Source organism: Marasmius oreades, chromosome 1 (assembly GCF_018924745.1).
Source record: "Marasmius oreades isolate 03SP1 chromosome 1, whole genome shotgun sequence".
NCBI lineage: Eukaryota > Fungi > Basidiomycota > Agaricomycetes > Agaricales > Marasmiaceae > Marasmius > Marasmius oreades.
Window position 1 is genome coordinate 3,675,074 of NC_057323.1, and position 26,883 is coordinate 3,701,956.

The 26,883-nt window shown below is 47.4% G+C and overlaps 13 protein-coding genes across 13 annotated transcripts; 7 read left to right on the forward strand and 6 right to left on the reverse strand.

The window, feature by feature from the left end:
* Positions 1 to 54: 54 nt before the first annotated feature.
* PHB1 (Prohibitin-1, subunit of the prohibitin complex (Phb1p-Phb2p)) lies at positions 55 to 1,246 on the reverse strand (the record flags this gene model as incomplete). Its single annotated transcript, XM_043147199.1, has 8 exons — positions 55 to 273; positions 331 to 362; positions 416 to 458; positions 511 to 606; positions 660 to 872; positions 923 to 1,000; positions 1,050 to 1,153; positions 1,213 to 1,246. 8 exons carry the CDS (start codon positions 1,244 to 1,246, stop codon positions 55 to 57), a joined length of 819 nt encoding a protein of 272 aa, XP_043015904.1.
* Positions 1,247 to 1,361: 115 nt separating this feature from the next.
* Positions 1,362 to 3,789, reverse strand: E1B28_001286 (uncharacterized protein; the record flags this gene model as incomplete). The annotated part of the gene is made up of 13 exons (XM_043147200.1): positions 1,362 to 1,673; positions 1,726 to 1,923; positions 1,971 to 2,107; positions 2,157 to 2,401; positions 2,453 to 2,530; positions 2,581 to 2,747; positions 2,795 to 2,860; positions 2,910 to 3,107; positions 3,162 to 3,183; positions 3,232 to 3,332; positions 3,382 to 3,399; positions 3,446 to 3,621; positions 3,687 to 3,789. 13 exons carry the CDS (start codon positions 3,787 to 3,789, stop codon positions 1,362 to 1,364), a joined length of 1,821 nt encoding a protein of 606 aa, XP_043015905.1.
* Positions 3,790 to 3,928: 139 nt separating this feature from the next.
* DOR14 (6-phosphogluconate dehydrogenase, decarboxylating) lies at positions 3,929 to 5,938 on the reverse strand (the record flags this gene model as incomplete). The annotated part of the gene is made up of 11 exons (XM_043147201.1): positions 3,929 to 3,984; positions 4,033 to 4,111; positions 4,162 to 4,307; positions 4,367 to 4,451; positions 4,501 to 4,563; positions 4,618 to 4,829; positions 4,881 to 5,147; positions 5,198 to 5,614; positions 5,679 to 5,781; positions 5,845 to 5,878; positions 5,931 to 5,938. 11 exons carry the CDS (start codon positions 5,936 to 5,938, stop codon positions 3,929 to 3,931), a joined length of 1,470 nt encoding a protein of 489 aa, XP_043015906.1.
* Positions 5,939 to 6,749: 811 nt separating this feature from the next.
* Positions 6,750 to 9,369, forward strand: E1B28_001288 (uncharacterized protein; the record flags this gene model as incomplete). The annotated part of the gene is made up of 9 exons (XM_043147202.1): positions 6,750 to 6,885; positions 6,939 to 7,152; positions 7,205 to 7,316; positions 7,370 to 7,505; positions 7,559 to 8,142; positions 8,200 to 8,399; positions 8,449 to 8,597; positions 8,660 to 8,726; positions 8,775 to 9,369. The coding sequence occupies 9 exons, from the start codon at positions 6,750 to 6,752 to the stop codon at positions 9,367 to 9,369; spliced, it is 2,193 nt and encodes a 730-aa protein (XP_043015907.1).
* A 295-nt stretch (positions 9,370 to 9,664) lies between these two features.
* On the forward strand, positions 9,665 to 10,757 carry E1B28_001289 (uncharacterized protein; the record flags this gene model as incomplete). Its single annotated transcript, XM_043147203.1, has 9 exons — positions 9,665 to 9,779; positions 9,838 to 9,875; positions 9,930 to 9,984; positions 10,040 to 10,120; positions 10,180 to 10,228; positions 10,283 to 10,374; positions 10,434 to 10,494; positions 10,548 to 10,624; positions 10,681 to 10,757. The coding sequence occupies 9 exons, from the start codon at positions 9,665 to 9,667 to the stop codon at positions 10,755 to 10,757; spliced, it is 645 nt and encodes a 214-aa protein (XP_043015908.1).
* A 661-nt stretch (positions 10,758 to 11,418) lies between these two features.
* On the forward strand, positions 11,419 to 12,743 carry E1B28_001290 (uncharacterized protein; the record flags this gene model as incomplete). The annotated part of the gene is made up of 10 exons (XM_043147204.1): positions 11,419 to 11,453; positions 11,509 to 11,572; positions 11,624 to 11,652; positions 11,703 to 11,807; positions 11,868 to 11,999; positions 12,054 to 12,186; positions 12,242 to 12,371; positions 12,424 to 12,456; positions 12,508 to 12,551; positions 12,606 to 12,743. 10 exons carry the CDS (start codon positions 11,419 to 11,421, stop codon positions 12,741 to 12,743), a joined length of 843 nt encoding a protein of 280 aa, XP_043015909.1.
* Positions 12,744 to 12,771: 28 nt separating this feature from the next.
* E1B28_001291 (uncharacterized protein) lies at positions 12,772 to 13,799 on the forward strand (the record flags this gene model as incomplete). The annotated part of the gene is made up of 7 exons (XM_043147205.1): positions 12,772 to 12,853; positions 12,907 to 12,949; positions 13,012 to 13,106; positions 13,164 to 13,196; positions 13,248 to 13,380; positions 13,432 to 13,498; positions 13,557 to 13,799. 7 exons carry the CDS (start codon positions 12,772 to 12,774, stop codon positions 13,797 to 13,799), a joined length of 696 nt encoding a protein of 231 aa, XP_043015910.1.
* Positions 13,800 to 13,835: 36 nt separating this feature from the next.
* Positions 13,836 to 16,876, reverse strand: E1B28_001292 (uncharacterized protein). Its single transcript, XM_043147206.1, has 8 exons — positions 16,683 to 16,876; positions 16,506 to 16,624; positions 16,063 to 16,446; positions 14,735 to 16,011; positions 14,467 to 14,676; positions 14,334 to 14,417; positions 13,959 to 14,268; positions 13,836 to 13,876 (listed from the first exon to the last, which is right to left on the reverse strand). The coding sequence occupies exons 1-7, from the start codon at positions 16,745 to 16,747 to the stop codon at positions 14,050 to 14,052; spliced, it is 2,358 nt and encodes a 785-aa protein (XP_043015911.1). The 5' UTR covers positions 16,748 to 16,876; the 3' UTR covers positions 13,836 to 13,876; positions 13,959 to 14,049.
* A 106-nt stretch (positions 16,877 to 16,982) lies between these two features.
* On the forward strand, positions 16,983 to 17,504 carry E1B28_001293 (uncharacterized protein; the record flags this gene model as incomplete). Its single annotated transcript, XM_043147207.1, has 1 exon — positions 16,983 to 17,504. The coding sequence occupies one exon, from the start codon at positions 16,983 to 16,985 to the stop codon at positions 17,502 to 17,504; it is 522 nt and encodes a 173-aa protein (XP_043015912.1).
* A 167-nt stretch (positions 17,505 to 17,671) lies between these two features.
* E1B28_001294 (uncharacterized protein) lies at positions 17,672 to 21,458 on the forward strand (the record flags this gene model as incomplete). The annotated part of the gene is made up of 11 exons (XM_043147208.1): positions 17,672 to 17,745; positions 17,797 to 17,853; positions 17,903 to 18,060; positions 18,112 to 18,211; positions 18,263 to 18,477; positions 18,532 to 18,606; positions 18,660 to 18,833; positions 18,882 to 19,286; positions 19,342 to 19,470; positions 19,520 to 20,369; positions 20,419 to 21,458. Exons 1-11 carry the CDS (start codon positions 17,682 to 17,684, stop codon positions 21,456 to 21,458), a joined length of 3,267 nt encoding a protein of 1,088 aa, XP_043015913.1. The 5' UTR covers positions 17,672 to 17,681.
* Positions 21,459 to 22,893: 1,435 nt separating this feature from the next.
* E1B28_001295 (uncharacterized protein) lies at positions 22,894 to 24,064 on the reverse strand (the record flags this gene model as incomplete). Its single annotated transcript, XM_043147209.1, has 3 exons — positions 22,894 to 22,929; positions 22,984 to 23,535; positions 23,600 to 24,064. The coding sequence occupies 3 exons, from the start codon at positions 24,062 to 24,064 to the stop codon at positions 22,894 to 22,896; spliced, it is 1,053 nt and encodes a 350-aa protein (XP_043015914.1).
* Positions 24,065 to 24,174: 110 nt separating this feature from the next.
* Positions 24,175 to 25,021, reverse strand: PUP3 (proteasome core particle subunit beta 3; the record flags this gene model as incomplete). The annotated part of the gene is made up of 5 exons (XM_043147210.1): positions 24,175 to 24,223; positions 24,282 to 24,671; positions 24,729 to 24,793; positions 24,846 to 24,965; positions 25,019 to 25,021. The coding sequence occupies 5 exons, from the start codon at positions 25,019 to 25,021 to the stop codon at positions 24,175 to 24,177; spliced, it is 627 nt and encodes a 208-aa protein (XP_043015915.1).
* Positions 25,022 to 25,168: 147 nt separating this feature from the next.
* E1B28_001297 (uncharacterized protein) lies at positions 25,169 to 26,587 on the forward strand (the record flags this gene model as incomplete). The annotated part of the gene is made up of 4 exons (XM_043147211.1): positions 25,169 to 25,249; positions 25,323 to 25,563; positions 25,625 to 25,785; positions 25,844 to 26,587. 4 exons carry the CDS (start codon positions 25,169 to 25,171, stop codon positions 26,585 to 26,587), a joined length of 1,227 nt encoding a protein of 408 aa, XP_043015916.1.
* Positions 26,588 to 26,883: the final 296 nt, after the last annotated feature.

The following is a 26,883-nucleotide window of genomic DNA, read 5'->3' on the forward strand; positions in this document are numbered from 1 at the left end:
TGACGCTTCGATTTGGTCTCGAGTCGTAGTACAGATAAAAGTGAACTATAGATACTACTTATTGGGTACTTGTAGGAGAAGATTACTACCTCCACTAGGAACATAAGTCACATTGGGATTCGTAGAGAGTGACTGGGCGATAGCCTTGCTAGCTTCAATTTTTCGTAAGGCGATGAAGGCCTCCCCAGCTCGTTCCAGTGCTTGAGATATTGTTTTCGCCGCTTCAGCTTCACCTTCAGCCCGAATGACCGCAGCCTGACGTTCTTGTTCTGCCTAGAGAGCCGACAAAGTCTCAGTAAAGGCTAGGGAAGGAATATTAGCGGGGGAAACCTTTTCAACAATGAATTTAGCTCGTTCCGCGTCTGAATTTGGAAGGCATAAGTTCCAAGTACGATCATTAGTGACTATCCATCACCTTGTTGAGCTATCTGCTTGGCTTCTACGGCTTGTGTGAATTCCTGTGGCGGGTGCCAGGTGAGCTCTCTCCATGAATCACTAAGTTCGACAAACCTTTCCAAAAGTGAGATGTGTTATAGAAACATCTTCGAGCTTGATGTTGAATTCTCCCGCTCGTTGTAATAAGTCCGCACGGATTCTGGATGATACCTAATCCCCAGTAATTCGTCATCGTAAATATCAGATTTCGGTAGGACACGTACCACTTCTCGCTGGGTAATCAGCTCTGCGGCATCAAATTGTGCAACGATACTTTTCAGCACTTCATTGCCAATAGAAGGAAGAACCCTCTCGTCGTAGTCCAACCCAAGACCTTGGTAGATTTTCGAGAGGTGTTCGACGTCCGGGCGTGATAACACACGGAGAGTTATGGAAACCATTTGTAGATCCTTTGAACCAGTTGTAGTGGAAATGTTCTAACAAGTCCTCAATAGGAAGGTCGACTAGATAAGAACTATGAGCCCACCCTAGGTTTGATGCGGCAGTCGTATAAAATTGCACGTTGCAGCCAAGGTACTAGAAAATGTGTTCCCTCTCCAGAAGCCTTAAAATCATTCGTAAATTAGGCAAAGAAGGAGGAGTGCAGCACTCACGACGTCCTTGACACCCGAGAACCTGTCGAACATAACAGCCCGATATCCACCCGGTACATCGTAGATACTTGCCCTAATGCCAACAGCTGCCACCGCGAGTGGAACTAAGATGATATGGAGTAATATGTGAGTCTAATAGTTCCAGAAAAGAATGAACGCGCACCTATTAGCCTAGAAGCTTGTTGGGCAAACGCCATGGTTGTTTACTGGCAAGGTGGAGGTGACAAATTTGACACGCGCGTCTTTTCGGCAGTACCTTTTACTGTACACTGTCGCAACTGAGCAAGGTGCTAGGAATTCAAGCTATTACAGTCACGCTATCAACAAATCTCCACGCTTCTCTCCGTCCATCCTAGCGGACTGACTTCCGAATTGCATCGCCTTCTTTTTCCGACTACTAGCCTCTACTAATCCCAGCTTGTGAGCTGCTAACCGCAACAACATCTTGTCTCCCACACCGAGCTCAAGCCTCGGATCCAACTTCATATACACGGGAAGTCCCGTCAGGAAAGAGACTACATTCAGATCAAGAAATGGGTGTCGAGTCTCTTTGCCATGGGAAGATATTACACGGTCATCTCGGCCAAGGTTTCGTGTCGGTATACGTTCTATTTCAAGCTGGAGCTGTACAAATTGTTGAATATGACAGGTTTTAAGAGTCGGAACGCGGACTCACTTCTTTGATTACCGACTCCCATCCTCCCGCATGAGTAAACGTAGTGCGATGTCGACCATACCCTCCCAGTAACTCATCTGACCCAAGACCGTTCAGTAGAACACGCGCGGTGCTCGAGTAACCAGCAGGATCGGCTCCGGGGTGCTCTCTTATACAACCGACACCCCTTGAAGCGAAATAGAGTGCTTGGGCAAGACTCTGCGCACGAAGTCAAATTACATGTAATGCGTAAAGGGGCAGCATACCAAGTCCATAACTGTCTTGCTCGGAAACATCAATGCTTCGATTATGGGACGAGCAGCTTGCGATTCCTGAGGTGTTCGAATCAATGATGCATAGATCCTTAGGGAAAACAAGCTAACCTCGTAGGGTACGTTTATCTCTACCTGGGTTTCCTGGACTTAGTCCCATGTCGCGCTTAATGCAATCACTACTTACGAAATTCCACCTTCGACCGGGGCATAAACGTCTCAGTTCCACGAGCTCCTGTAATCCGGTCACTCTGTCTGGCACCATATAAGATGCCTCTTGTGATTCGGTATCGTTTTGCAGAGTTCTTTTCTTCTTTTCTCGCTTGGATAGCCCTCCGATGTTCCCTTCAGGTTTGAGTTTGATCTTCCAGGGATTCTCGAATGCGACGTTAAGAAGATCAATCGGTTCGTCCAACGGAATGTGTCTATAAACGTTCGATTAATAAGGCCAGATCTATCAACAAGAGCAACTCTACCTATGTGCAAGGAGTGTGAGGATCGTCGAGTCAATTCCACCGCTGAAAAGCGCAGCAACTCTAGCATCTTTGGAAGGACTAAGGTCAGATCAGAACTGCGGTCGCCATGCACCGATACAGCCACTGACCGTATTCGTGGGATGTCTCGTACTCGGAGGTAGACACTTCGATCTAACTGCAGGATTAATTGGTTCACGGGTGTCGCAAGCCACTCTGGGATTGTATCTAAAGATGGCATACGGGGGACGGGATGATCTGCCGGGGGTAGGATAGGGTTAACTTTGGCTGGTTCTGCCTTGTTTTATGTCTTAGCCATCGTCTGACCTAGAGAATGGAACTGACATAGGGATATTTTTTGGAATTCGACTGTCTCGGTAGAGAAGTCAAACAATTCTTGAACGATAGCACCTTTTACCTGTTAGCTTTCAAAGTGTTCATGTTCTATTCAACGACATACATCGCCAGCCACCCCCAGCTGCTGCATATCGAGCACGTGTATATGATTCGTTGAAACCTCCTCGAAAGAATACGCGGGATCATCTCCAGCTGAAACGGATACGAGGAGTAACCACGGCTGTGGAGCTGATGGAAGATGAATAAGAAGAGATCTACGGCCGAGAGGGTCTCGCGCGAAGTGGAGCTTTTGTGTTTCGTGCTGAAAGTATTTTGAGTGTTCGGAATAAGCCACAATGTTACGACGATTTCTCACTGAATAGAACACAAAGGCGTATCTACAAAAACCATCAATCAGATCTCCAGGGTAAGTGTAGTTCACTCACGGTCCTTCAACGGAGGCAAACACATCGCGAACCTCTTCTGGACTGCGTGTTGTGCGTAGAGCACCGAAGATTTGGACACCGTCATTCTCCTCAGACGATATCTGAACGGATAAGGGGTTGGATCTGGAGAATTCACTGATCAACGCTCACCTCCATTCCCCCAAAGATCTGGAAAGAGTTTATTAAATATGCAGCATCAAAGGTCATAACTCACTTCTCCGTTCCAACACAGAAAGTTGCCGTCTTTCTCGTGGGGCTGAACTATAACGGGTAATTCGCCCCTCAAACGCAGCTCCGAGACAAAAAACTCCATCAGTATCCTGGAGTCATCCATCGAACTTACGCTCTTTTTTGGAAGAGTCGCGGTATACGATCGTTGCGCATCAGGACCTGGATAAGGAGTCAAGTCAGTCCCAGCTCCTTGGCCCAAGAAAGACTCAAGAGTCATGACCGACCGCGAGCAGCATTGGCATTCCGTAGTTTTTGCCGGAGCTGTAAAATCTCATGCAAAGACTCTGCAGGATTGATATTTTGGGCACTGAAAAAGATGCCGCACATGACCGTCAGCGGCAAAGAGCGTTCGGTTTGCTGTGTACAACTCTTAAGGATTCTCGCGATCGATTGCTGAATAATTCTATACCCGATGTAATACACTACATTCTTTTCTTTTTGAACAGTAAGGGGATCCACCACGGAATCATGTGTTATAACTGGATGCAGAAACATTACCGCCACGACCGGTCCAATTAACATCTATGGCATGAATTAGATTATACCTTGATTTCGTTGACGGTAACTCACGAATGTCTTGTCCAGTCTTGAATCTCTCGTTCTCTTTTCCAGGAAGGACACGGAAGGTATGTGCACCGAAGTAATCGCGCTACATGAACATAAGCAATCACGTCCACCCGGGTTGATGTTGTGACGTACCTGAGCCTGAAGCAAATTGGCAGGTACGATCTCACTTCTGTAGCCATCGAAGAAAGCGAGGGCGGTGCTGAAAGCAGGAGTGGGAATACCCCACAGGACAGCCTGGGCAATTACACGACGCCAGCCAGGTTGTGCGCGGTGAACGGCTGTTTTAACAAGTAAAAGTATTAGTACAATATCCTCGCAAGGACCTTGCACAACTTGCCTTTGTTGAAGAAATCGTCGAAGAGAAGCGACTCAAGATTCTGGTTCTTGTTGAAAGCACTAGTGATATCCTTCAAGAAGACACTCTATTACAAACAGTCAGGCCCTTGAATGAGCTAGTGTAAGGCAAAGTACCTTGATGATGCACCCTCCACGCCACATACTAGCAATGCCTGCGTAGTTGAGATTCCATCCAAGCTAAAAATATTCTTTATGAGCTTAAGATCAGTCCCAGATTGTGCATGTTCTCACGTCTTTGGCGGTTTGACGCATCAACATGAATCCCTGTGTGTAAGAAATGAGTTTAGAGGCATACAGAGCTTGCTCCAAGTCATCGATGAACAACTGTTTGTCGCCGCGGAATGGTTCTTTTTGGGGGCCGGCAATAATTTTGCTAGCACGGACACGCTCTTCCTTGATAGCAGATAAGCAACGAGCGAAGACGGCCTCGCCGATGAGTGTTACTATATTAAACGTTCAGCCAACTTTTTCGGACATTGAATGGAAGTACACACCTGGCGAACCAGCCTCCAGGGCGGCGACTGCAGTCCATTTCCCGGTCCCTTTCTGACCAGCCTGATCGAGAACCTTGGTTAAGACTGGTTCACCATCATCGTCATTGAATTGGAGGATTTCTGCCGTAATTTCGATGAGGAACGAGTCGAGGACACCCTTATTCCACCTGCGGAAGATATCGGCGATCTCCTTTTCCGGAAGTCCCAAACCACGCTTCAAGATATCGTATGCCTCAGCAATCAATTGCATATCACCGTATTCGATACCTGGATGCATGGTCAGTCAATGAAGACAAACGTCAGTGGTAAATACTCGCCATTGTGTACCATCTTGACGTAGTGGCCAGATCCAGTTTCACCAACCCAGTCACAGCAAGGTTCGCCGTATGCTTGAGCTGCGGTCTTTTGAAAGATTTCCTTGATATGAGGCCAGGCGGCGGTAGAGCCACCGGGCATGAGAGAGGGACCGTGACGAGCACCTTCTTCACCTCCAGAAACACCAGAGCCGACAAAGAGGAGACCCTTGGCCTCAAGCTCTTTGGTACGGCGAATCGAATCCGGGTAGTGGGAATTACCACCATCGATAACGATATCACCCTGCTCTAGATGGGGAGATAGCTGACTGATGAAATCATCGACGGCGGAACCGGCTTTGACGAGGAGGATGATTTTTCGTGGTTTCTTCAGCTTAGAGCAAAGCTCTTTGATAGAGTGGGCGCCCTGGACGTTGGTGCCTATGGGGAGCGCGGTTATTATCAAGGCAATGAAGGATCGGGATCGAGAACATTGAGAGCTGACCTTTGGCTTCGTTGGCAAGGAAGCGATCGACTTTCTCTACGGTGCGATTATAAGCTACGACATTGAAACCCTTGTCATTCATGTTGAGAATGAGGTTTTGACCCTATGGAACGTTCGCCGTTTGAGCACGACAGCGTTGTCGACGCGACAAGGATGAAGTACGCACCATGACGGCCAAACCAATGAGTCCAATGTCACCACTGCAGCAAGCATGAGATATTCGCACTGCGAGGGAGCTGTTAACGGACTCACGTTGCCATAGTTCAGATGAGGGAGAAATCGAGGATGTGGTACACAAGAGAAGAGAGACAAAATGGATAAGCATCGATCTTTACATATACGTCGGCTGAGTCGGCCCGGGGAATTTTATCGATCCGAAGGGAAGGGTTACCAACCGGCCGACGTGCGCGTGAGGACCTCCGACTCGGTCCTCTTCGATCTACGATACGTGAACTCTGGACTCCTGTAAGATAGATTGATATGATCAAGTACTTACAGATGAATCTCATATAATGCATACCCCTTGGTTGGGTCCAAAACGTATGCATTTTTAGAGTATGCATTTCTAGAATATTTTTATATCACTTTTAAGGTCACTGTAATGGGTGAGCTTAAACTGTATTGTAGACCTTCTATTAGTAGAAAAAGACTATTTTCGAACAAAATAATGTGTGGTCTCTGTGCAGTCTGAGATTGGAAAGCCTCCGGACGTGTTTATGGCCAAAAGATGAAAGTAATCCAAAACTCTGATTTTTGGGGGCATGTTGGGTGTAAATAGTACTGTAGAGACAAATTTACGAATGATTTACTCTATGGTAACTATACACACTAAGGGAGGTATGCATTTTTGGAGGTGAATTTAGCCCATAAGGATCGGTTTTTGAGCCAGAAATGTATGCATTATGCGAAATCAGAAAGGTATGCAATTTCACCCGCGGACCGAGTTGGTGAAGCCGAAAATCAATGCATTTTTGGAAAGTATGCATTATCGGACATATGCATTATAGGGGATTCATCTGTACCTAAAGTCCAACCATAGACTCGACGCGCTGTCGGCTCTTTGCAACCATCATGCAGAAACCACATCCATTCACTGCCGCTCGTGCCACTCTTGGCTATCTCGATCCTGCTTCCCCTCACACCGGCGTTCACGCAGTAGCCGTGCAGGAGGGATGGGTGCTGAAAAAGAGAAGAAAGAAGATGCAAGGTACTGTAACATCTGTTTTGTTTCGTATACCAGCCTTTCTCTGACTCGACCAGGTTTCGCTCGACGTTATTTCACTCTCTATCAAACTGGACTACTCACTTATTCTTTTGAACCTGGGCAGCCTGTCCGAGACCAGATCATCGTACAGACCGCTGCCATTTCAACTGCTCCTGGACGCAAAGACATTCACATTGATTCCAGCAACGCTACCTTTCACATCAAATGTTTGAGCACCGAAGATTTCACTCGATGGATGCTCGCGTTCAAGTATCTTTTTTTCTTTGTTGGTTGCTCAACTTCGTTGACGCTAACCCTTCAGGAAATTCACCACCCAGGGTCTTGAAGCTCGTAGGTCAGCAAGTGTCCGCCGCTCGCGACAAGAAAGTCTAAAGATAGGCAAATCGGCCCTCATAGTCGAAGAAATGACGACGGTAGTTATTCCCGTCCGTTTCTTGACTGCTCGAGTTCTTGAACTGGAATGTAGACGTTGCATGAACTAGAAGAGGCATTTAATGATCTGGTCGAATCTGCTTCAAAGAAGCATTTGAGTGTCGGACGGACGAAACCTGAGAAAGAAAAACAAAGGGAAAGTGTGTCAGTCTTTGGGTTATTCAAGAAGGGTACCGTCGCAGTATTCATACGCATCCTTGCTTTTACTCATCGAGATTTATAGCTCATTCTCATGAAGAAACTCACCGGGTCGATTCAGATGTCCCTCAAACTCCCGAGGAACGGATTCGACAAGCAATAGAATTATTGAAATCCCAGCATATGAATTTGATCAAGTCATTTCAAGGATTTTCACCTCTCGAAATGTCTATCAATCAGCCTTCTCCATTACCCTATACGGCAGAAGAAGAAGAGCAACAGGATCGAACAGAGGATCTTTCCGATAACTTTTCATTCCCGTTCACTCGAAACACGAAGCGAGCATCCCTTGCAACTACATTAAGTGACAGCGTCCATGAGTGGTTTGACGCATCTGAAGGCCACGAAGGTGCTGAAGTGTTTGTTCTGGACCCAACTTCCCCGGATGTTGGTGAACAGCCCAGTAGAATGACGAGTGACAGTGACAGTGACGTGGAACGAGCCAAAGACACCAACAGCCTCGATACTGATATAGAGTCTACGGAACCCACGAATACGGAGACTTGTTCCCAAGAGAATACAGTCATTACGAGAAGGACTCGCCTACCTGCTCCGATCACCGGTGACGAAGGCAGTCTGTTTGCTGTATTGAAGAAGAATGTTGGAAAGGTAAGTGCCCTCCTCAATCTTCCATCTACCATCCACAATTCATTTTTACAAAAACAGGATTTGTCCGCGATCGCTTTCCCCGTGACGTTCAATGAGCCTCTCAGCCTTCTTCAAAGGGCGGCGGAGGAAATGGAGTACCATACACTTCTTGATCAGGCGGCCGAAGAATCGGATCCCGTCAATAGGCTTCAATACGTCGCTGCTTTCGCTGTGTCTAGTTATGCACATACACGACATCGGACTGGCCGTAAAGGATTGTAAGCTCCTATTACCGTACCGCACCCAGACCTACTCAGGTTTACTCAGTAATCCAATGCTCGGGGAGACCTTTGAGGACAATCGGATGAAATTCATTGCGGAAAAGGTGCGACACAATCCCGTAGAAATGGCGTATCACGCAGAGGGTCCCCACTGGGAGCTCACGGCTACCTCTGCTGGCAAGACAAAATTCTGGGGTAAGTTCAATTGTTCGTCCAGCCACACCGAATTTTTACCGGCCGCGGCGCCCAATAAACAGGCAAGAGCTTAGAAATTATTCCTCTCGGAACAACTCATCTTCGGATTGGCAAGGACCATTATCAATGGTCGGTAATCGTCAGTATCTTGTCACGCTCTGACTCATGTCATTACAGGAAGAAACCTTCGTCTTTCATGCGGAATCTCATGGTTGGTACCAAGTACCTAGAACATGTTGGAAATTTGGTTGTACAGAACACTACCGATGATAGCCGTTGTGTCCTGGATTTCAAGCCGAGCTCTTATTGGGGTGCCTCAAATATCGTATCAGGAACAGTCCAAGACTCCTCTGGGACGATCGTTTCTAAATTAGAAGGAAAATGGGATGAACACTTCTCACACGAAGTAGATTCTTCCCATCTTATCGTTCTCTGGCGCGTGACCCCGTGGCCTAAGAACACACAAGATTATTACGGCTTCACAAGTTTCAGCATGACCCTGAATGAAATCACACCCGACGTAGCAGGCAAGCTACCACTCACGGATTCGCGACTCAGACCAGATGTGAAAGCATTGGAAGAGGGAAATTTAGATTCTGCGGAGGCGGAAAAGACCAGAATAGAAGAGGCCCAACGTGAGCGAAGACGTCTCGGTGTTGACCAAAAGCCGCGGTGGTTCAAACAGCAAGGGGACGAGTGGGTATATTCTGGTGGATATTGGGAGGAACGAGCGAATGGGTGGAAGGGCGTGGATGTGAAGCCCTTATGGTGATGTCGTTGAACTATGATCTACTGGATGCTATTTTATATTCGATCTGCTGATGGGTTATATCTCAGGGACCATTGAAGCTATGATATGTTTCTGGATACAATACCCTAATTCTATCATAATCACTGGTTTATTCGCTCAAGCTTGAATTATCGCGTCGCGACATTGTGCCTGGGCTAGCCACATGCTACCTTTATGTCCTGACGGTAATCGAAGGGTATTTGCCGTCATATCTCCGTGTTGTTCTCTTCAATGGTCCGAGGTTTAACACTAATAAGCTCAAGCCGGGCAAGTCGCGATGCTTATAAGCCCGTTTCCAGAGGCGTGGGTTGAGCCAGCGAATTCGATGGGTCTTTCCTCAAAGGTTGGAATTTTCGCACTCGTAGCGATAGTCGCTGCACAACAATCTCCAGGTCTTAATTTGATCTTTTAACTCCAAACCTAATTACTACTCACATGAGTATTACGCAGCTAATTTATCACCCGAGTGGACAGCCGCTTACACTAAAGTAAGTCAACCCGACTAGGAAGCTCACAGCCCATTCTCAAACTCTTCTTACTAGGCAAAAGCGGCTGTGGCCAAACTCTCACTAAAGGATAAGGTTAATTTGGGTACTGGTATGTGCAATGGTACATCTCAGCCTATTCATACTTACGATCCATGTGCCCCCAGGCGTCGGATGGATGAATGGGCATTGCGTCGGGAACACTCCTGCAATATCCTCAATCAATTTCCCTGGTCTGTGTTTACAAGGTATCTCCCAATTCACGTATTTGATTGTGAAAATTGGGTTTTCCTGACAAAGATTTTAGACGGACCGTTGGGCATTCGGTTTGCAGATCTCGTCTCGGCCTTTCCAGCGTAGGAGTAAAATGAGTGATGCGAGCACGCCCGTTGCTAACGCTTTCACTCCAGCGGTATCAATGCAGCCACAACTTTCAACAGAACCCTGATACGACAACGGGGGGCTGCTTTGGGCGAGGAATTTAAGGGAAAGGGTGTCAATGGTTTGTTTTATCGATATTGGTCTATCGTCGGCGAACGTCTTTGCTCACTTGGATGACAGTGGCTCTCGGACCTGCGATGAACATAGCGCGGGCCCCGGCTGCCGGTCGCAACTGGGAAGGGTTAGTGGTTAAAAGGCTTTCCGATCCAGCAGTCACTGACTAATGGACACTAGCTTTGGCGGTGACCCGTATTTGGCCGGTGAGGCAGCGTTTGAAACTATCACAGGCATTCAGTCGCAAGGTGTTCAAGGTCAGTCGGTTTTATATGAGATGTTTCTAATCGCCCTTCATCATCTGCCTCCGAAGCGTGCGCCAAACACTATATCAACAACGAACAAGAACATGCGAGGGAGGCGAGTTCCTCTAACGTCGATGACAGGTAGTCCTGCATCTTCCCACCATTCCCTTCTCCAGACTCACCTAGGCTCACTGCTAGAGTGGTATGGATATTGATTTATTTGCGTTTGGAGTTCCGAAATTAAAGTGAGATACTAACTAGCAACACGAAATATACGCAATTCCGGTGAGTTTGGCCTACTAATTGGAACAACTGTGCTGACGCGAATGCTCTAGTTTTTGCGAAGTGTTCAAGCAAATGTTGCCTCTGTTATGTGTAGCTATAGTATGACTTCTAGCTGTCTCCACGTCCCCAGCTAATTTACATCTTCAATGCAGACAAAAGTCAGTATATCGGTCCCTAATGACACTCTCATGGACCCTGAAGCGCGATTTTTAAAGTCAACGGCTCATTTGCGTGCGAGAATGACAAGATGCTGAACGGAGTATTAAAAGGGGAATTCGCCTTTCCCGGGTGTACGTCTCGATTTTTCCATCAGTTGTCCAAATATCTGAGGCCACTACTTCCAGATATCTTGTCGGGTAACTGTGCTATGACCTTTTCCATACCGAATTATCACTGATAGGACGTCCCGGTAGACTGGGCAGCGACTCATTCCACTACCTCTGTGAACGCAGGTTTGGACGTAAGCGCCACATTATCTCATCTGATATCATTGAATGAACGGTGGGCTCGGGTAGATGACAATGCCTGGAGATATCACTTTTGGATCTGGGACTACGTGCGTAGGAATAGTAATTTCCCTCTAACGTAATGGCCTTATCATCCCATTCTAGTTATTTCGGTGATACTCTTGTGACGGCAGTCAACAACAGACAGGTCTCTCAAGCCCGTATAGATGTGAGTCCATCAGCAGACTGTATAGCTTGGGCTACGGCTAACCTGGATCAGGATCTGGCGACGCGGATCCTCGCGGGGTGGTAAGGCGTCATTCCATTCCAAGGAACTTGATTTCTAAGGACGTGACTAGGTATCTCCTCGGGCAAGACTCGGGTTACCCCGCGGTTAACTTTGACTCGTGGAACGCCAATAACCCTGTCAACGCTCATAAGAACGTCCAAGGAAGCCACAAAGAGTAAGTAGCCCCTGTTGTGCTATGATTGACGCCAACCAATAAATGGTCTCTCTCGGAAAGTCTCATTCGCGCGATTGGGAAAGCATCTGTTGTGTTGTTGAAGAACCTTCACAAGACTCTGCCTTTGCAAAAGCCGAAGACGATAGGAGTTATTGGGAACGGAGCTGGTCCTGGTTCTAAGGGACCTAATGGGTGAGACTCAAATGGGAGACGCGGTAGTACACTTTCTTCAATGATCATTCATAGATACACTGACCGAGGAGGGGATGATGGTGTGCTAGCTATGGGTAAGAATTACTTCCTTTACTCTCTGGGTAATAACTTTCATGAACGTACAGGATGGGGAAGTGGAACCGCTGAGTTCCCATACTTGATTAATGTGGGAAGGTTCCGATCTTATCCTCACGAAGCTGACCTGGCTGCTTGGATTCTAGCCCCTCGACGCCATCACCACTCGCGCTCGGTCGGATGGAACTACTGTTTCTTCGTCGTTGAGTGACTCAGATCTCAATGCAGCTCAAAACACCGCTCGAGGGAAAGACGTCGCTATCGTGTTCATTACTGGTAAAGTAAAAGACTTGGGGACTATGTTAAGCTACTAATATATCTGCCAAAGCTGACTCCGGTGAAGGATACATCACTGTTGAAGGTAGTCAGATCCGTCGACATCATCCATCTCATCGTTGCTAACCTATTGCAGGCAATGCCGGCGACCGAAATAACCTACAAGCCTGGCATGGAGGAGTAAGTCTTCGAAATCGACAGGGATTTACACTTTGATTACTCCAGTCGACTTAGGACGCATTGGTTCAAGCAGTTGCTAGTGTAAACCCCAACACTATAGTAGCCATTAACAGTGTTGGACCAATTGTAATGGAAGCATGGGTCAACAATCCTAACGGTACGCTCTTCTCAATGCCATCCCTACGGTTCTGATCCCCTTGCTACCAGTGACGGCCGTGGTATGTTACTTTTCCTGCGCCTTTGGCCAAAACACCGACTGAACTCGTACGAGCTCTGGAATGGCCTTCCTGCCCAAGAAGCTGGTAAAGTCTTCGCAATTTTCACACTTCCAACCCAATGTTCATAGTAGTTCCAGGAAACGCCTTCGTTGATGTTCTGTACGGCGCATACAACCCCAGGTGCGTTTCATGCACTACCGCATGTCAACGAGTAGCTGATTACACGTGCACGGGGCCAACAGCGGCCGTCTGCCTTATACTATCGGAAAAAGCGTCAATGACTATTCTGCTCAAGTCATATACAACAATAATGTTGCACAGATTCCTTACTCCGAAGGTGTGTGACATACGACAAGATCGTTCCAACCTTACTACTTAAACCATGTTCCCGAAGGCTTGTTTGTGGATTACAGGCATTTCGATCAAGGTAACTGGCGATATACCGACGAACGGAACTAGCCTGATTCCTTTTTTAAAGCGAATGTTCAACCCCGCTTTGAGTTTGGTTTTGGATTATCTTTTACTAATTTCACATATTCGGGGCTTTCCATCGGCGGCTCGACTGGCGGATACACACCCACTTCAGGACCAGGTTCGTCCCTAGACTCTGGGTGAGTTTCTCAACGTCACAGTTTGACTATACTGTCTCAAAGTACTCGTAGACTTCATGAGAAAGTAGTGAATGTAGCTTTTACTATTCGGAACAGTGGCGATGTTGCAGGCAATGAGGTTAGAGTCCTATCAATCGAAGTTACGCTCAACTCAATGTTTCACAACGCCATGATAGGTTCCACAATTATATCTTACATTCCCTTCGGCAGCACAGTCTGCGCCTCGTAATCTGAAGGGTTTCGATAATGTGTTCATTGCCGCTGGGCAATCCAAGACAGTAACTTTGCAGTTGTCTCGATTCGATTTTTCGGTCTGGAATCCAGCTACGCAACGCTGGGAGATTCCAAGTGGGCAAACAACAGTCGCAATTGGGGCTAGTAGCAGGGATATTCGTCTAACTGGTTCTATTCAGAACTAGGTTATCGGGCTTTCTGTCATAGGCTATATACATAGGGGCAGTTCAGTTGCGTCGTCCAACGAGGGTTGTTTGTGTACCTTGACAGTGAGATATCGTGAGCTTACAGCACTCGGACAGTTAGAGGTATCAGGTGGGCTCAACTAGAGTCTGGATATCTACCTAGTGAGCAGCGTTCAGTCAGCGAGACACGGCCAAAGACGGCGCAGCACATTATGGGATCATAGGTATTATACAATGGGATGTAATGCCCTCAAATCATCCCCATACTATCATCGTCGCCTCCCCAACCACTGGCAACTTCTTCCTCGTGTTGGGTAGAACGTGCGGGTGAGGCTTCCCGTGGTTCGGATTTTGTGTCGGATGTTGATGTATCGTTTGCGGTTGTTGGAGAAACATCTGGGAGAGGTCCCGTATACCAGGATATCCGAACTGTTCCTAGAACTGGTATACTGGAACCCTTCGCTAGACCCTAAGTTTCAAATGGTCGAGTGTTCAAAAATTCGAAACAAAAATCGCAGGCTTGAATAACCATACCTGCTCAGCTGCATGACGCGATTTGAATGACACAATGATATCCCCATGGTCTGTTGTAACCGCTGATTCCATCTGACCGGTAGTCTGAATGACTATCAATGAAAGCTCAAAGAGGCAAAGATAAAATGCCGACCTCATACCAGTCGCGGACAGCCTGTAAGCCATCGCTGGCCGCGTCTTTTATCAATAACCGTCTTGGACGATTATCCAGCTTCATACTTGCTCTTGGGGGGCCACCTCGGAAGGCCCCTCTTGAATACCCTCGGCCTCGGCCTCTGTACGGTCGATATGTGCTGCTGTAATGAGTATCGAGGGGAGATTGAGGTATTCCTAAACTAGCAGCCTTCGGGAATAACAGGTCAGGTATATGGAAACGATATAGACGTGAAGATCAAGCTGACCTCTGTTCTGAGTTTCTCCAGCTTGGCCTTTAGATCTTCTGTGGTTTCCTTCCCATCTGCTCCGCTTCCATTCACGGCGCTGTGTAGCTCTAGCTCCTTATCAAGTCGCTCCTTTTCCTGTTCCGCTCCGGAAGAGTCTGTTGAGGTTCTCTTAGACGGATCTGGATTGCTGGAAATAATCTTCATCTCCTCGTCTAGCTTCCGTAGACGAGCCATAATACTTTTTCGCTCTTCTGGGGGCGCTTGATCAAGCGATTGCATCAAATCCTTTTGCTCCGATATCAACTGTTCCAATTTCTGCTGCTTAGCAGCAAGAGCGTTCGAAGAAGAGGAAGCCGAGGGGTTGGATGGAGGGGTTGCCGGTTTCTTCGAGGTCTGTATAGTGTCCTTGCTATTGGCATTGTTAATTACAGAGGCGGAAGCCGCTAGCATTCGCTGTCCAGTTTGGCCTTGGCCCTCCATCGGCCGATGCCAAAAGACTTTGACAAACCGGTTACCGAAAATAGCATCTTCTGACTTCCAGGCTGCAAAGGCTTCTTCGTGGGTTGAAAAACTGATCAATGCTTTGTTATGAGCTTGGTCGATAGCGACATTGGTAACAGTGCCAAAGCGCTTAAACCAGTCATTGACATGCTCCAGACTCAACTTGTCGTCTGGGATTTTCTCCAGGACCAATGTTTTGTCCTTCTTCCTTTCAGGCCGGAAGTTGCCTGGACCGCCTCTTCCACGACCCCCTCGAAATCCATTGTTCGTTCTGGGGTGTGTCGTAGACTCAGAAGGTGGTATTGTCATATCGATGTCCAGTACATGCGCTTGCGGAGGTGCATCTGTGTATGGAAGAAGCTCGGAACCTTGGGGTAGCGAATCCGTAGCTTCTGGAGGTGATTGGTGTGAGTGAGAGGAATGTTGTTGGGGATTCGGGGTGACGTCTTGATAGGCCACTTCAGGAGTAAGATCTTGTATTACTGGTAATTCTCCAGATGTACGAGCACGATGCATGACGACGCGGCTTCCATCCTCGTTCTGCATTCTCGGTAGCACAGGCGGACGAACCTGCCGATTATTACCCATCTGCGGCCTCATATCCATCTTTGCTTCGTGTGGATCATACGCGGCGACAGGACCGCTACCCATCATATTGAAGCCATTTGCGAACATAGGCATGAAGGGCATCGCACCAGACATCATAGGATTGTTCATGTATAGTTGTGTCGGTATAAGAGCATCTTCTCCGTGGCTATATTTACATAGTGCGCCACGGGAACAGTAGCCAAGATCTTGCCAACTTGTCAGTAACGGAAAACATGGAAGGAAAAGGAGTAACTCACTGTAGTAATCTCTGCAGATTCGCCTCTGGTCAGGCGGGTGGTAGCCGATCCTAGGATTCACATTCGGGGAAGTGTCCCGATGGCCATTACTTTGCGACCTCCCTCTGTTATTTGCCCACCTTGAATCATGCCCTGTGTTGTTGTATCGTGCAAAGTGGTCATCGGAACCGAGTCGAGGACCTTTTGGGGGCGGAGCGGCTTCATCGTCATCTTGTTCTAGACTTCGTTTGCGACTGCTTTCGGATGACGACAGTAGTCCATCGAGAGGTATCGGTATTCCGATATCGAAAGATTTGCTGGGAGGCGGAGGAGGAGACGTTGTGTAAGGTAAATACGACTTTGATCGCAATGCAGTAAATAAGGTCTCAATAAATGCCGGACACTCTGAAGGTTCAAATAAATGAGTACGTACAATCCATGGCTCAACGAATGCCAGGGCGCACCTTTTTCAAGAAATTCGTCCAGTTGTGTAGTTAATTCCTTTCGCATTTCATTCTCGGGGATGTTGTGTTGAAGCAGAGCCAGTATATAGTCCGCAAGTGCACCTGGTTCTGCATCACAACTTGAACCGAAGCAATGTCAATGATGAAGTTTGAGAGATCAAGGATACTGTGACACACATTGGTTCAAGCGTCCTAACAAGCCAAGTCTTCAAATGAGGAGAATTTGCCTGCTCGAAAATCATCAATCCGTGTCCTTAAACCGGTGGCCTAGATTGAAATGGGTGGCAGGAATCGTTGGGCACCACGGATTAAGATTAAAGCTCGGTATTGCGGACCACTGGTCCTGGAGGAAGGAAAGAAATTGTCAGCCCAAAGTCGTGGGAAATAATGATTGACAACGTGACTTTTCATTATTCGCGACTTGCATGTGACATACTCGACGCGTCTAACTTACCCCAACTCACCACCTTCTGATTCATGAATTCAGACGACTACTTTCATGACATTGATCTGGACGAAGCTGCTCTTCTTGAACTAGATGCTATTGAGGCTGCTGATACTCAGCCAGCCTCTGCACCCCCCAATATCAAGCCTACAACTGATGAGGATTCGTTCTTCGACGAATCCTTTAACTTTGACGACAATGATCTCGCGATCCTCGACAAAGAATTAGCCGAACTGGAAGCCAGTACTCAGGTTTTTAGGATCCCATCTTATCCCAGAACGTCGTCCAAAAACATGCTTCAGACTACTCTCTTAGGAGAAGTTCTTCCTGCAGAAGCGCCATCAAGTTCATATAGTGCAACCTCAAATTCCTCCAGAATCCGTCAAAAATCGGCAACGAAAAGAAAGAAATGGGATCACACGGAGTTCGCGAAATCCGGGTGGAAAAGTAGTAAAAACAAAGGAAAGGGCAAAGGAAAGGCAACCGAAAGTGTTGAGGAAGACGCAGTTGAATTTGAACAATTTCCGGCGCCTTTCGTGTCTGGTGAGCCTTAGCCATAGTTTAATAACCCTATAACCTTATAACATTGCTCTCGGCAGTAGGGTGAGTCGTTTGTTCAAGGTGAACACCGAACTTTCTCATTTCATGGGAATCTTCTCTGCTCTAGCCCGGTGAGCAGTACATGTACAGCATTTGACTCCGACATCTCATGTTCTCGTTAGGCCCCTACAATGAAGTTGAAGCCCGATCTACTTGAAGCTAAGCATTGGATATACCCACTCAATCAACCGAAACGTGATTATCAATTCAACATCGTTAAGCACACATTATACGATAATACTATAGTTGCGCTTCCGACTGGAATGGGTAAAACTTTTGTAGCTGGCGTTGTCATGCTGAATTGTACGTCACGCTCTCCACTCACCTACTCAAGTCACTGGAGTATATGCAGTCTATCGATGGTTTCCCGAAGGCAAAGTCGTATTTGTTGCCCCAACCAAACCCCTCGTTGCTCAGCAGATCGAAGCTTGTCATCGTACCTGTGGAATTCCAGGAAATGATGCAGCTGAATTAACTGGTGAAATCCCTAGGGCAACGAGAAACCGAACGGTCAGTGATATGTGTCCTCACAAGATCTGATTTTTGTCTTATAATTCCCAGTGGAAAGCAAAGCGTGTTTTCTATATGACGCCTCAAACGCTCATAAATGACCTGACGTCTGAGAATTGTGATGTTCGAGATATCGTCCTTCTCGTTATAGGCAAGCCCAGTTCTTCCTCATCGCCAAATGCACCCCTCATGTTCCGCGTAGACGAGGCTCATCGAGCCTCAGGTGGCGACTACGCTTATAATCAAGTTGTACGATATATGATGGCGAAAAATCCCTATTTTCGCGTATTAGCCCTCACTGCCACTCCTGGGAGTACTCCGGACGCAGTTCAAAATATTGTCGATGGCCTGCACATTAGCCGCATCGAAATTCGGGATGAGAATAGTTTAGATCTGAAGCCGTATATCCACGAGAAGGTTCGCATAATGTTTTCGCCTAATGGTCTGCCTGTTCTGAAGTTAACGACTCAGGAAGTTAAGCAACATATTATCGCGATGTCGCCTGATATTGTAGTTGTGAGAGATCGCCTTGCGAAACTCATGGAGGCAAGTTTACATTTACATTTACACTCGTCACTCCCGAACTCGATCGTCATTAGGAAATTATGGCCCCGTTAATCAAGGGCAATGTGATCCGTCCTGTAAATCCACAGCGTACACACCCATACTACTTCACTGCGAAAATCCAGGATTTAAAAAGGAATCCATCCCAGAACTGGTCGTACGTTTCCCTATCGAAACTGGGATCGTTAGCGCGTTGCATGGGCTACCTGGTGTGTGCTGGAGATTCATTTTAACTCTGACCACTGAAAAGGCGATAGATTGAAGGTACCGTCAGCATGTGCCACGAAGCTATGCTTGGATTGGTCAACAACCCTGTTGAAGGGCCGAGCAATAAGGCCCAGAAAGCACTAGTTCAGATGCCTCAGTTTAAAGACACCTTAGAGGAGTTGGAAAAACAAGCCAAAAAAGGTTTTCCTAATCATCCCAAGATGGAAAAGATGGTCGACTTGATTATTCAGCATTTTGGAAAGAAGATGGGAGAGCCTGATGATGAGGCTATAGAGGAGACGAAGGCAATGGTGTTCGTCACAAATCGTCAAGCAGTGGATGAAATTGTGGCAGTTCTCGATTCCCATAAGCCTCTTCTCAGGGCCAGTAAGTTTATCGGTCAAGGGACTGATGCACGAGGACAGAAAGGACAGGCGCAAAAGGAGCAGCTGGACGTTCGTTTTAATCTCATTCCGTGACAGTCTATTCAGTTCATTGAATTTCAATCAGGTTATCAGGAGGTTCAAAGCCAATGAATTCAATGTCCTTGTCGCCACTTCAATCGGCGAAGAAGGGTTGGATATTGGAGAAGTGGACCTCATCGTCTGTTATGACGCACAAAAGACCCCGATCAGAATGGTAGGAATTTCTAAAGATTTTTTTCCAGCTTCTAATAAAATGATTCCAGCTGCAACGTCTCGGTCGAACAGGTCGAAAACGTGCCGGAGTCGTGCACGTATTGCTTTCGGAAGGTCGAGAAGAGCAGAATCTGGAAAAGGCCAAAATGACCTACAAGGAAGTCCAGAAATCCATAGTTCGGGGCGACCAGCTTGAACTATTTGATGACGTTGAACGGCTCATCCCTGAGCACGTACGACCTCAATGTGTTGAAAAACACATGGAAATCCAGGAATATGTTCGAGAAACCGGTAGAAGCAGAAGTACAGGTGCGGGATACTCCAACAACCAGGGCGTGAAGAGGAAGAGGGACGACGACATCAGGCGGAATATCCCTGAAGGAGCAAGCACAGGGTTTGTCAGCGTTTCAAAGCTTTTGGCGAAGAAGACGAAAAAGCCTAAACTAAAATCTGCCGAAAACATACTTCCCTCCACAAAGAGCTTTGAAGAAGCTGGGGAAGACGACAATACAGATAGAGAAATCGAAGCAGGTATTCTCGACTCCACGTTCATACGAAAGTCTACTACCACTGCTTCACCGTCTTCCTCGAGACGGAAGGAGACAAAGACCAGGTTACGCAAGTCCAAAACAGCGCCTGTAAAAGGCGCCAATACGAAACGCCCCCGGAAGAAGAATGCGGCGCCAGAATTGTCCGCTAGTCAACTTCAAGCGAAAGGGGTGGATGACTCCGACGACATCGACATTGAGAGAGGGATTGATTTGGATCTGCAGAAATACCTTGCACCAGACTTGCCATTAACGATGGACGTTGAACGTGCCTCTTCCGAACATGCAGCGATGGACGAAGATGTCACCGATATTGAAGATGACACTGATTCAGACAGTGAAATTCCATTAGGTTAGTTTTTCTATTGAACTTGGAGATTGGTTACTTAAACCATGCGTAGCGACCAAAATACAGCTTAAGGTCACCTCGAAGCGACCTTCCTCAACGAAAGGAAAGGAGAATGTAAAGAGCATCGCATGGCTCGTCGATGATGAAGATGAGGACATCTCCTTCCAGATTATCGACTCATCCCCAATTGCTTCGAGATCCAAGCCTTTCCCTAAGCCTACTCATCAGGAGGAAGTCGATGACTATACAGAATTCATAGAAGGCAGCTCGTGTGGAGATCGCTCTCCTGATCGTCCGCTGTATCACGATGACGCCGACTCTGTCAACACCTCCGAACAGATGGCTTCCTCTCCATCGAGACTTCACATGAAGACGAATATCAGTCGAGATTTGGATACTGAAAATGACTCCCCTGCTCGTTATGGGGAGATGCTCCCTCCACCTGTTCCAACCAGAACTAAAGATATATTTCATAACCCTTCCTCATCCCCATGTTTCCCAGAACCATCCTTTGCTATTCGGCCGGCCGGTATGATTAAAAAACGAATGTCGCCGGTAAGGGAGCTCATGTTGATGAGTCCACAGCTCACTGGCCGTCGCCGAATACGTAAAAGAGGATCGGTGGAGCGGTCGCCACTCCTACGCCCTCAAGACAAGATTAAACACTCTCGCTCACATCAACGCCAACCACTGCTGCCAGCGAAAAACAATCTGTATTATGATATGGAAGCTGTACACTCAGGGGACGAAGTCAGTGTAGGATCTTCAGACCTTGGCGAAGATGATGAAGCGGATGAAGACGATCGACATTTCTTGGAGGAGTTGTTAGAGACTCAAGTCTCTCCTTCATACGATCAAAGCTTAGTCTACCGCGAATCGCTGCTCACGCAAGCACCAACAGGTGGACCTGCTTTTGCCGGAAATACCTTGAAGAAGGGAAGATTTGGCAGGAGGGAGAGTGGAGTGGCAAGTAATCAGAGGAGGGCGGGGGTTTCTAGTTCGCCGCCACCCGATGAGGACGACTCGCCTGACGAGTACGAGCTTGGGAGTTTCGTGGTGGATGATGACACGGAAATTGTGTACGACGAATGACGTATTATGTATAAATACTATTGGATAAGTATACTTCTTAGACTGCTTTTTAGGTGATGCCTTAATGTATTTGTAGTTTGGTATTGGTGTACTTATATACTTTGGGACCCATTTGAGCAGGCGCGATCAGGAAAGGCCAACAGTTCAACTTTGAACATCTACACATCATACACAGCACGGTTATTGAAGTTTACATAACATTCACATTCACCAGGCTGAAAGACATAAATCAACCCGTGCCCAGTTTGTAGCTGCAGCTGCAGGATAAGGGTGATCTGAATCTCTGAGGGCGTAAGTTGGTGGATACGGGCAGGGACTTTGACAACAATCATTGTGTTCGACCTTGAAGTTTGGTTTTCTGGGATGTTGGTTGTTCGAAGAGAGGGAAATTATCAAGGCAAGTCTTTATACTTTCGGGGAGGGGGTATCGCACATTTTTTTTTAAATATCGACGAGCCAGCAGTTCATGTTTGCAGTGTAAAAAGAATTGAGAGGCTCGCCTGGAAAAATATGCTATCTACCCGTGACACTTTCTTCCCAGCTCGGTTTCGGCGTCTCCTTGGTTCATCGGATCGTGTGCAGATGGAGTCGTTTCTCACAAGACAGCAGAACAACGATGGTGCCAAGTAATGAAGCAGATGCAGACCGAGAAAGCCTGAAGACCTGAGATATCAATCAGGGAACACGCCTGACTCCTGAGAGATAACGCAGCGTCCATATGGTGTGGGTTAGTTTGACGTTCCCCGAGTCATGGCCCTGACTCGGGAACTTTGACCATATAAGGGTTGGGACGTGGGGGGCGACGACAACTGCCATCGGAATGTACGAGATGAGAGGAGACGGCGAACAGACGAGAACGCGGGAGCACACGATTGACGAAGATCCGCGGACCGGTTCACATGGTGTAGGGATATAGAAGAAGAGCTTACCAAGGCAAAGGGCTGATTGACAACAAGCAGGTAGTTGGGTAGGGACTTGCTAAAGCGATCATGCTTCGAAGACAACGTAACGTGCGGACGACACGATTTGTTGACAAGTGTTAAGAGTGTCAAGATGGAGGAGACGAGAGAGGGGGTGACATGGAGTGTTGCGGGACCAAAGGTAAGTCCCTGCAGAGAATGCGGTGGCTGCGGTGGATTGCGGTGAAAGACTCTGAGCTCGCTAGCGTAGTAGCAACCCGACTCAGGTCGTGAAAAGCTGGATAGAACGCCAGCAAAAGGTTACAGATGAGAGATGATGGGGAGGGAAACACAGGATAGGTAAATAAAGATGAAGAACAGGTAGGGGAGAGGGGCATGGGGAAGGAAGAAAACAAATTCGAGTTGCAACGTAGGTGTCGGCGATTTTATACGAATCCCAAAAAGGAAAGTTGAGGTCAAGAGCTCTTTTTGCGCTCCGCAATTATGCGATTGGTCAAAGGTAAGGTGATTACATCCTACATTTTACCCTCTAATCCTGGCAAACTGAACATCTGTAAGTAAATGCCCATCAGCAAGCGAATTGTTTTTCATCGAAACCCACAAACCTCATAAATAGCTTCTGAGGGGACCCCCCACCCTCTAATTCCTTCAATTCGATTATCCATCCTCGAACCAAGTGATATCCCTACTACTGCACCTGATTCTTCATCCACAATAGGCCCCCCACTCGATCCCGGTGTGGGCAATGGTGCAAATAACATGTGAGAAAGCGAATCATACGTCCCAGGTTTGGTTTCTCTACCGGCAAGATCACGATATCCTTTCACTTCTCCTCGTCCCCATCGGCGCCATGTACCTCCTACACCAGGTCTCCATTCGTCCGATTGTGAATACTCTCCGTGAGGCAAGTCATGCACCGCCAAATGCACATGAATGGTTGTTTGTGGGGGTGCCGGGTACGGAGAGACGGGTAAGGTCCTCACAGGTAGTTTATCGCAAGTAAGAAGTAGGATGTCTGAACGAGGGAGCGTTGAAGATACAGATGAAACGGTATGGAATATCGGTGAGGATGTCCCCGTGACGACAAACATTCCCGAGAGTACACTCCTCAACGAAGGTTCTCGTAGGTGTTTTAATGCAAGAGGTGTCCGACGTATCTGTGGAGATATTGCACAGCTCTCCACAACACATACTACAGAACGGATCCGGAAAAAAACTGACCTCTTCAAGCGTATGAGCGCAGGTTACAACCATCGAGCCAGGAAGCGTCGGTACCTCCAGCACAAACCCAGACGACACTGTTATTTTATGTTCTCCAGTATCCTCGTCCCTGATGCAGTTGGTAACAAGTACTATATCGTTGTCATTCTCTTCAAGTGCAACTTTCCGGCGCGAAACAGGTCGCGATTCATATGGTAGCGATACATCTAGAATTCTTCCCGAGTTGTTGATATATTGCCCGATTAAGTCGAAAAGTGAATATCGAGGTCGATGGGCCGTTCGTTGGAGTGAGGCGAGTACGGTTTGATCCAACTGCGAGAGTGTATGTGAAGGATTGGTTGAACTCGGCGGCACTGGTGGTTTGCCAATACTATTATTCACGAGAAAGGATGATACAGTTGCATAACAACGCAAGTGCGGGATGCAAGTGCACGATAATTTCTTGATGGAGGTGGCACTGAGCATTATGGTCCCAAGAGGTTAATGAAAAAATGAACAGATAGATAGATTGCAAGTCAACGAAATGTAATGCGTGACGTCTGGGATTATAGAGCGTGATATTACAAGAGTGAATTCTAATCCATTCTACCTTTGAGTGTACGAGTAACTACTTTATCCTTCGTGCTGCATAGAGAGAGAAAGAAGAAATTAGTCAAGAAAAACGAGACAAGATGATACCCACATAACATGCACCACCACCCCCCAGCCCGAATATGCATCCCGATCTACCGCATTTAACATCGTCTGTGATATCGTCTCAAAAAGGTCTTCTGGCTCCAGATCTGACTCCCACAACCCCTCAGCAACACCATATAGTTTTTCACTAGCCGTGCCTGCTACCACGAAATCCTTTGCAAAGTTTAAACATCCGATCAGATCTGTGGCAGCAATGAATGGTTTGAAAGAGCCGGAAGGTGTTTTAGAGAGTCCAGCCATGACAGGCTCAATAAAGTAAGGGCCGAATCGGTGTTCGTAGAGTGTTGAGGAGACCAGGTGGGCAAAAGTTTCCGGCTGTATTTCGCGTTCTTCTTTGATAGTGTACATATTGACTCGATAACGGAATAGCTCTCGTCTCAAAGTCAGGAGATCAGCAACACTTTGGTTGTGGGTGAGCCTTACAAAAACTCACAGCGTCGTTACATCTGTAGCTAATCCGGGCAAGCCCAGATAGATTCGATCGGTCACAGAGAATATCTGAGTGTGTAAGCTGTGAGAACGAGAGCCACTTATATGGACGAGCCTCTACCTTTTGAAAGTTGGACGAGATTCCAAGAGCTTGATTTCCCAGACGCAAGTCAGAAGCAATGGCGACACAGTCCTTCCCAACCATGGCTATCACGGAGCCACCGTTATATTGCATTATTGACTGTATGAATGCTCAATCTGAGAGTAGATCTGAATAGGGATATTGGAACATACCATGATAGGCGGAGATGTTGTAGAGAATAAGGCAGGCTAACAGTCAAGTTTACGCGTCCTCGATATTGAATGACGCGTCCAAGGATGATGACCTGCCGTGACCCGTTACTGGTGTGTGACAACCTCGCCTCTTTCGCCCTCTCGCCTCAGATGTCTGCGAGCACAATTGCTCGGTGGGACGCAATTGCTCTGACCAGTTCAGAACGTTCACAGGGCCCTTCCAATTTGAAGGTACTCTTATACTACTCTTTTGCTGATAGATCTTCCCGATTTTCTCCCTCTCTTCTTTCCTCTTCCTCCATAGCGCCCACGGGATGTCGATGACACCGACGACGACGATATTTCCATTGTGTCTCGTACCCCTTCCCCTTCTCCGGATGCAATGGATGTAGACCAAGGTATGTCCCATTATGACGAATATCTTCGCGCTCCAACTCGCGAAGTTATCACCGTCGAAACGAAAATCAAACCAACCAACAAGGGTTTTGCCCTGTTGGCGAAGCTGGGATGGTCGGAAGGTCAACCGCTTGGAGTCTCGGGAGATGGTGAGCATATATATATCTGACAGCCTTTTTTTCATTAATCATCTGTTTCAATGATGAAAAGGTCGAGTAGACCCAATACCTTTCCAAATGAAGTCTGATTCCACGGGAATCGGCAAAGCCAGTCAAGACGTTCGAATGATTGAGAGCACCGTTTCGCAACGACGTGAAATGGATTCGGAACGTCAACAAAAAGAGACGGAGGAACAACGTCAGGCTAGAGAGGTAACCGTACCGTCGATTCTGCCCGCCCTCTTTTGTTGATTCTATCTTGCATGCGTAGGATGCCGTCGCACGCAAATCAGCATTAGCCTCCGAAATTTCTGACTCCCTGAAGGCATTTTACTGTGCACTATGCGACAAGCAATTCAAGAATGTCGCTCAGTATGACGAACACACAAATTCTTACGCGCACCACCACAAAGCGCGTTTCAAGGATATGCAAGCAAGCGTGCGCTTGAAGCCTCAGGGAGAGATCGACAAAAGGAAGGAGAAGGAAAGGAGGAGGGAGGAAAAAGAGCTCAGGAAGATTGCTGCTGCGAGTGGGATCAAGGTGGCAAAGCAATCGTCCAATCCAGTTCTAACGACGATGTCGTCGTCTTATATCAGCCTTAGTAATTCCACCTCGACAACCGAAAACTTGAGTGGTGGTGGTGGTGGTGGTGGTGGATGGGCTCCCGTGTCTACTGCACCCTCAGGATTCAAGAAGTCTGGATGGGCTGCAGTCGGGTCTTCGAACAGTCCAAGTACGACAACCGTACCTCTCTCCCCCTCCGAACCTCCTCCACTCCCACCTCCTTCACAGCCGCCAATGACTACTCAGTCCGGGTTTCGCACCGCGGGTTGGACATCTTTGGATACATCTCAGGGCACGAATATGAATCAGCCAACCCTAGAACCTTCCTCGAAACCCTCTCTTTCGGCGCCGTCCCCGTCCCTGGATACCCCATACCCTTCACCTTCAAAGTCTCAATCGAACCGGAATGGCTGGCAGCGATTTCAACTAAACAATGGCAGTCGACGATAGGAATAGGCCCTTGTCCGAGAGGTGATTAATTATTTTGGATTTACTAGCGGCTCGGTACGATTTAGCAGTAGTCAAATTTCTCGAAATGTATCAATACGAATCAAGCGAGGGTTGTAAAAACAATGCCAGTAGCAAGAAAAGGTTGAATCTCCTTCGGGAACCCTAAGTATGTATCGCGGCGAGAAGAGATGGAGAGGGTGAGTGAAAGAGAGACAGGGTAAACGAAGGCGAAGAACCGAAGAAATGGCCCAACTTCAGGTCCATATAATGTAAGTCGAACAATAACAGGAGTAAAA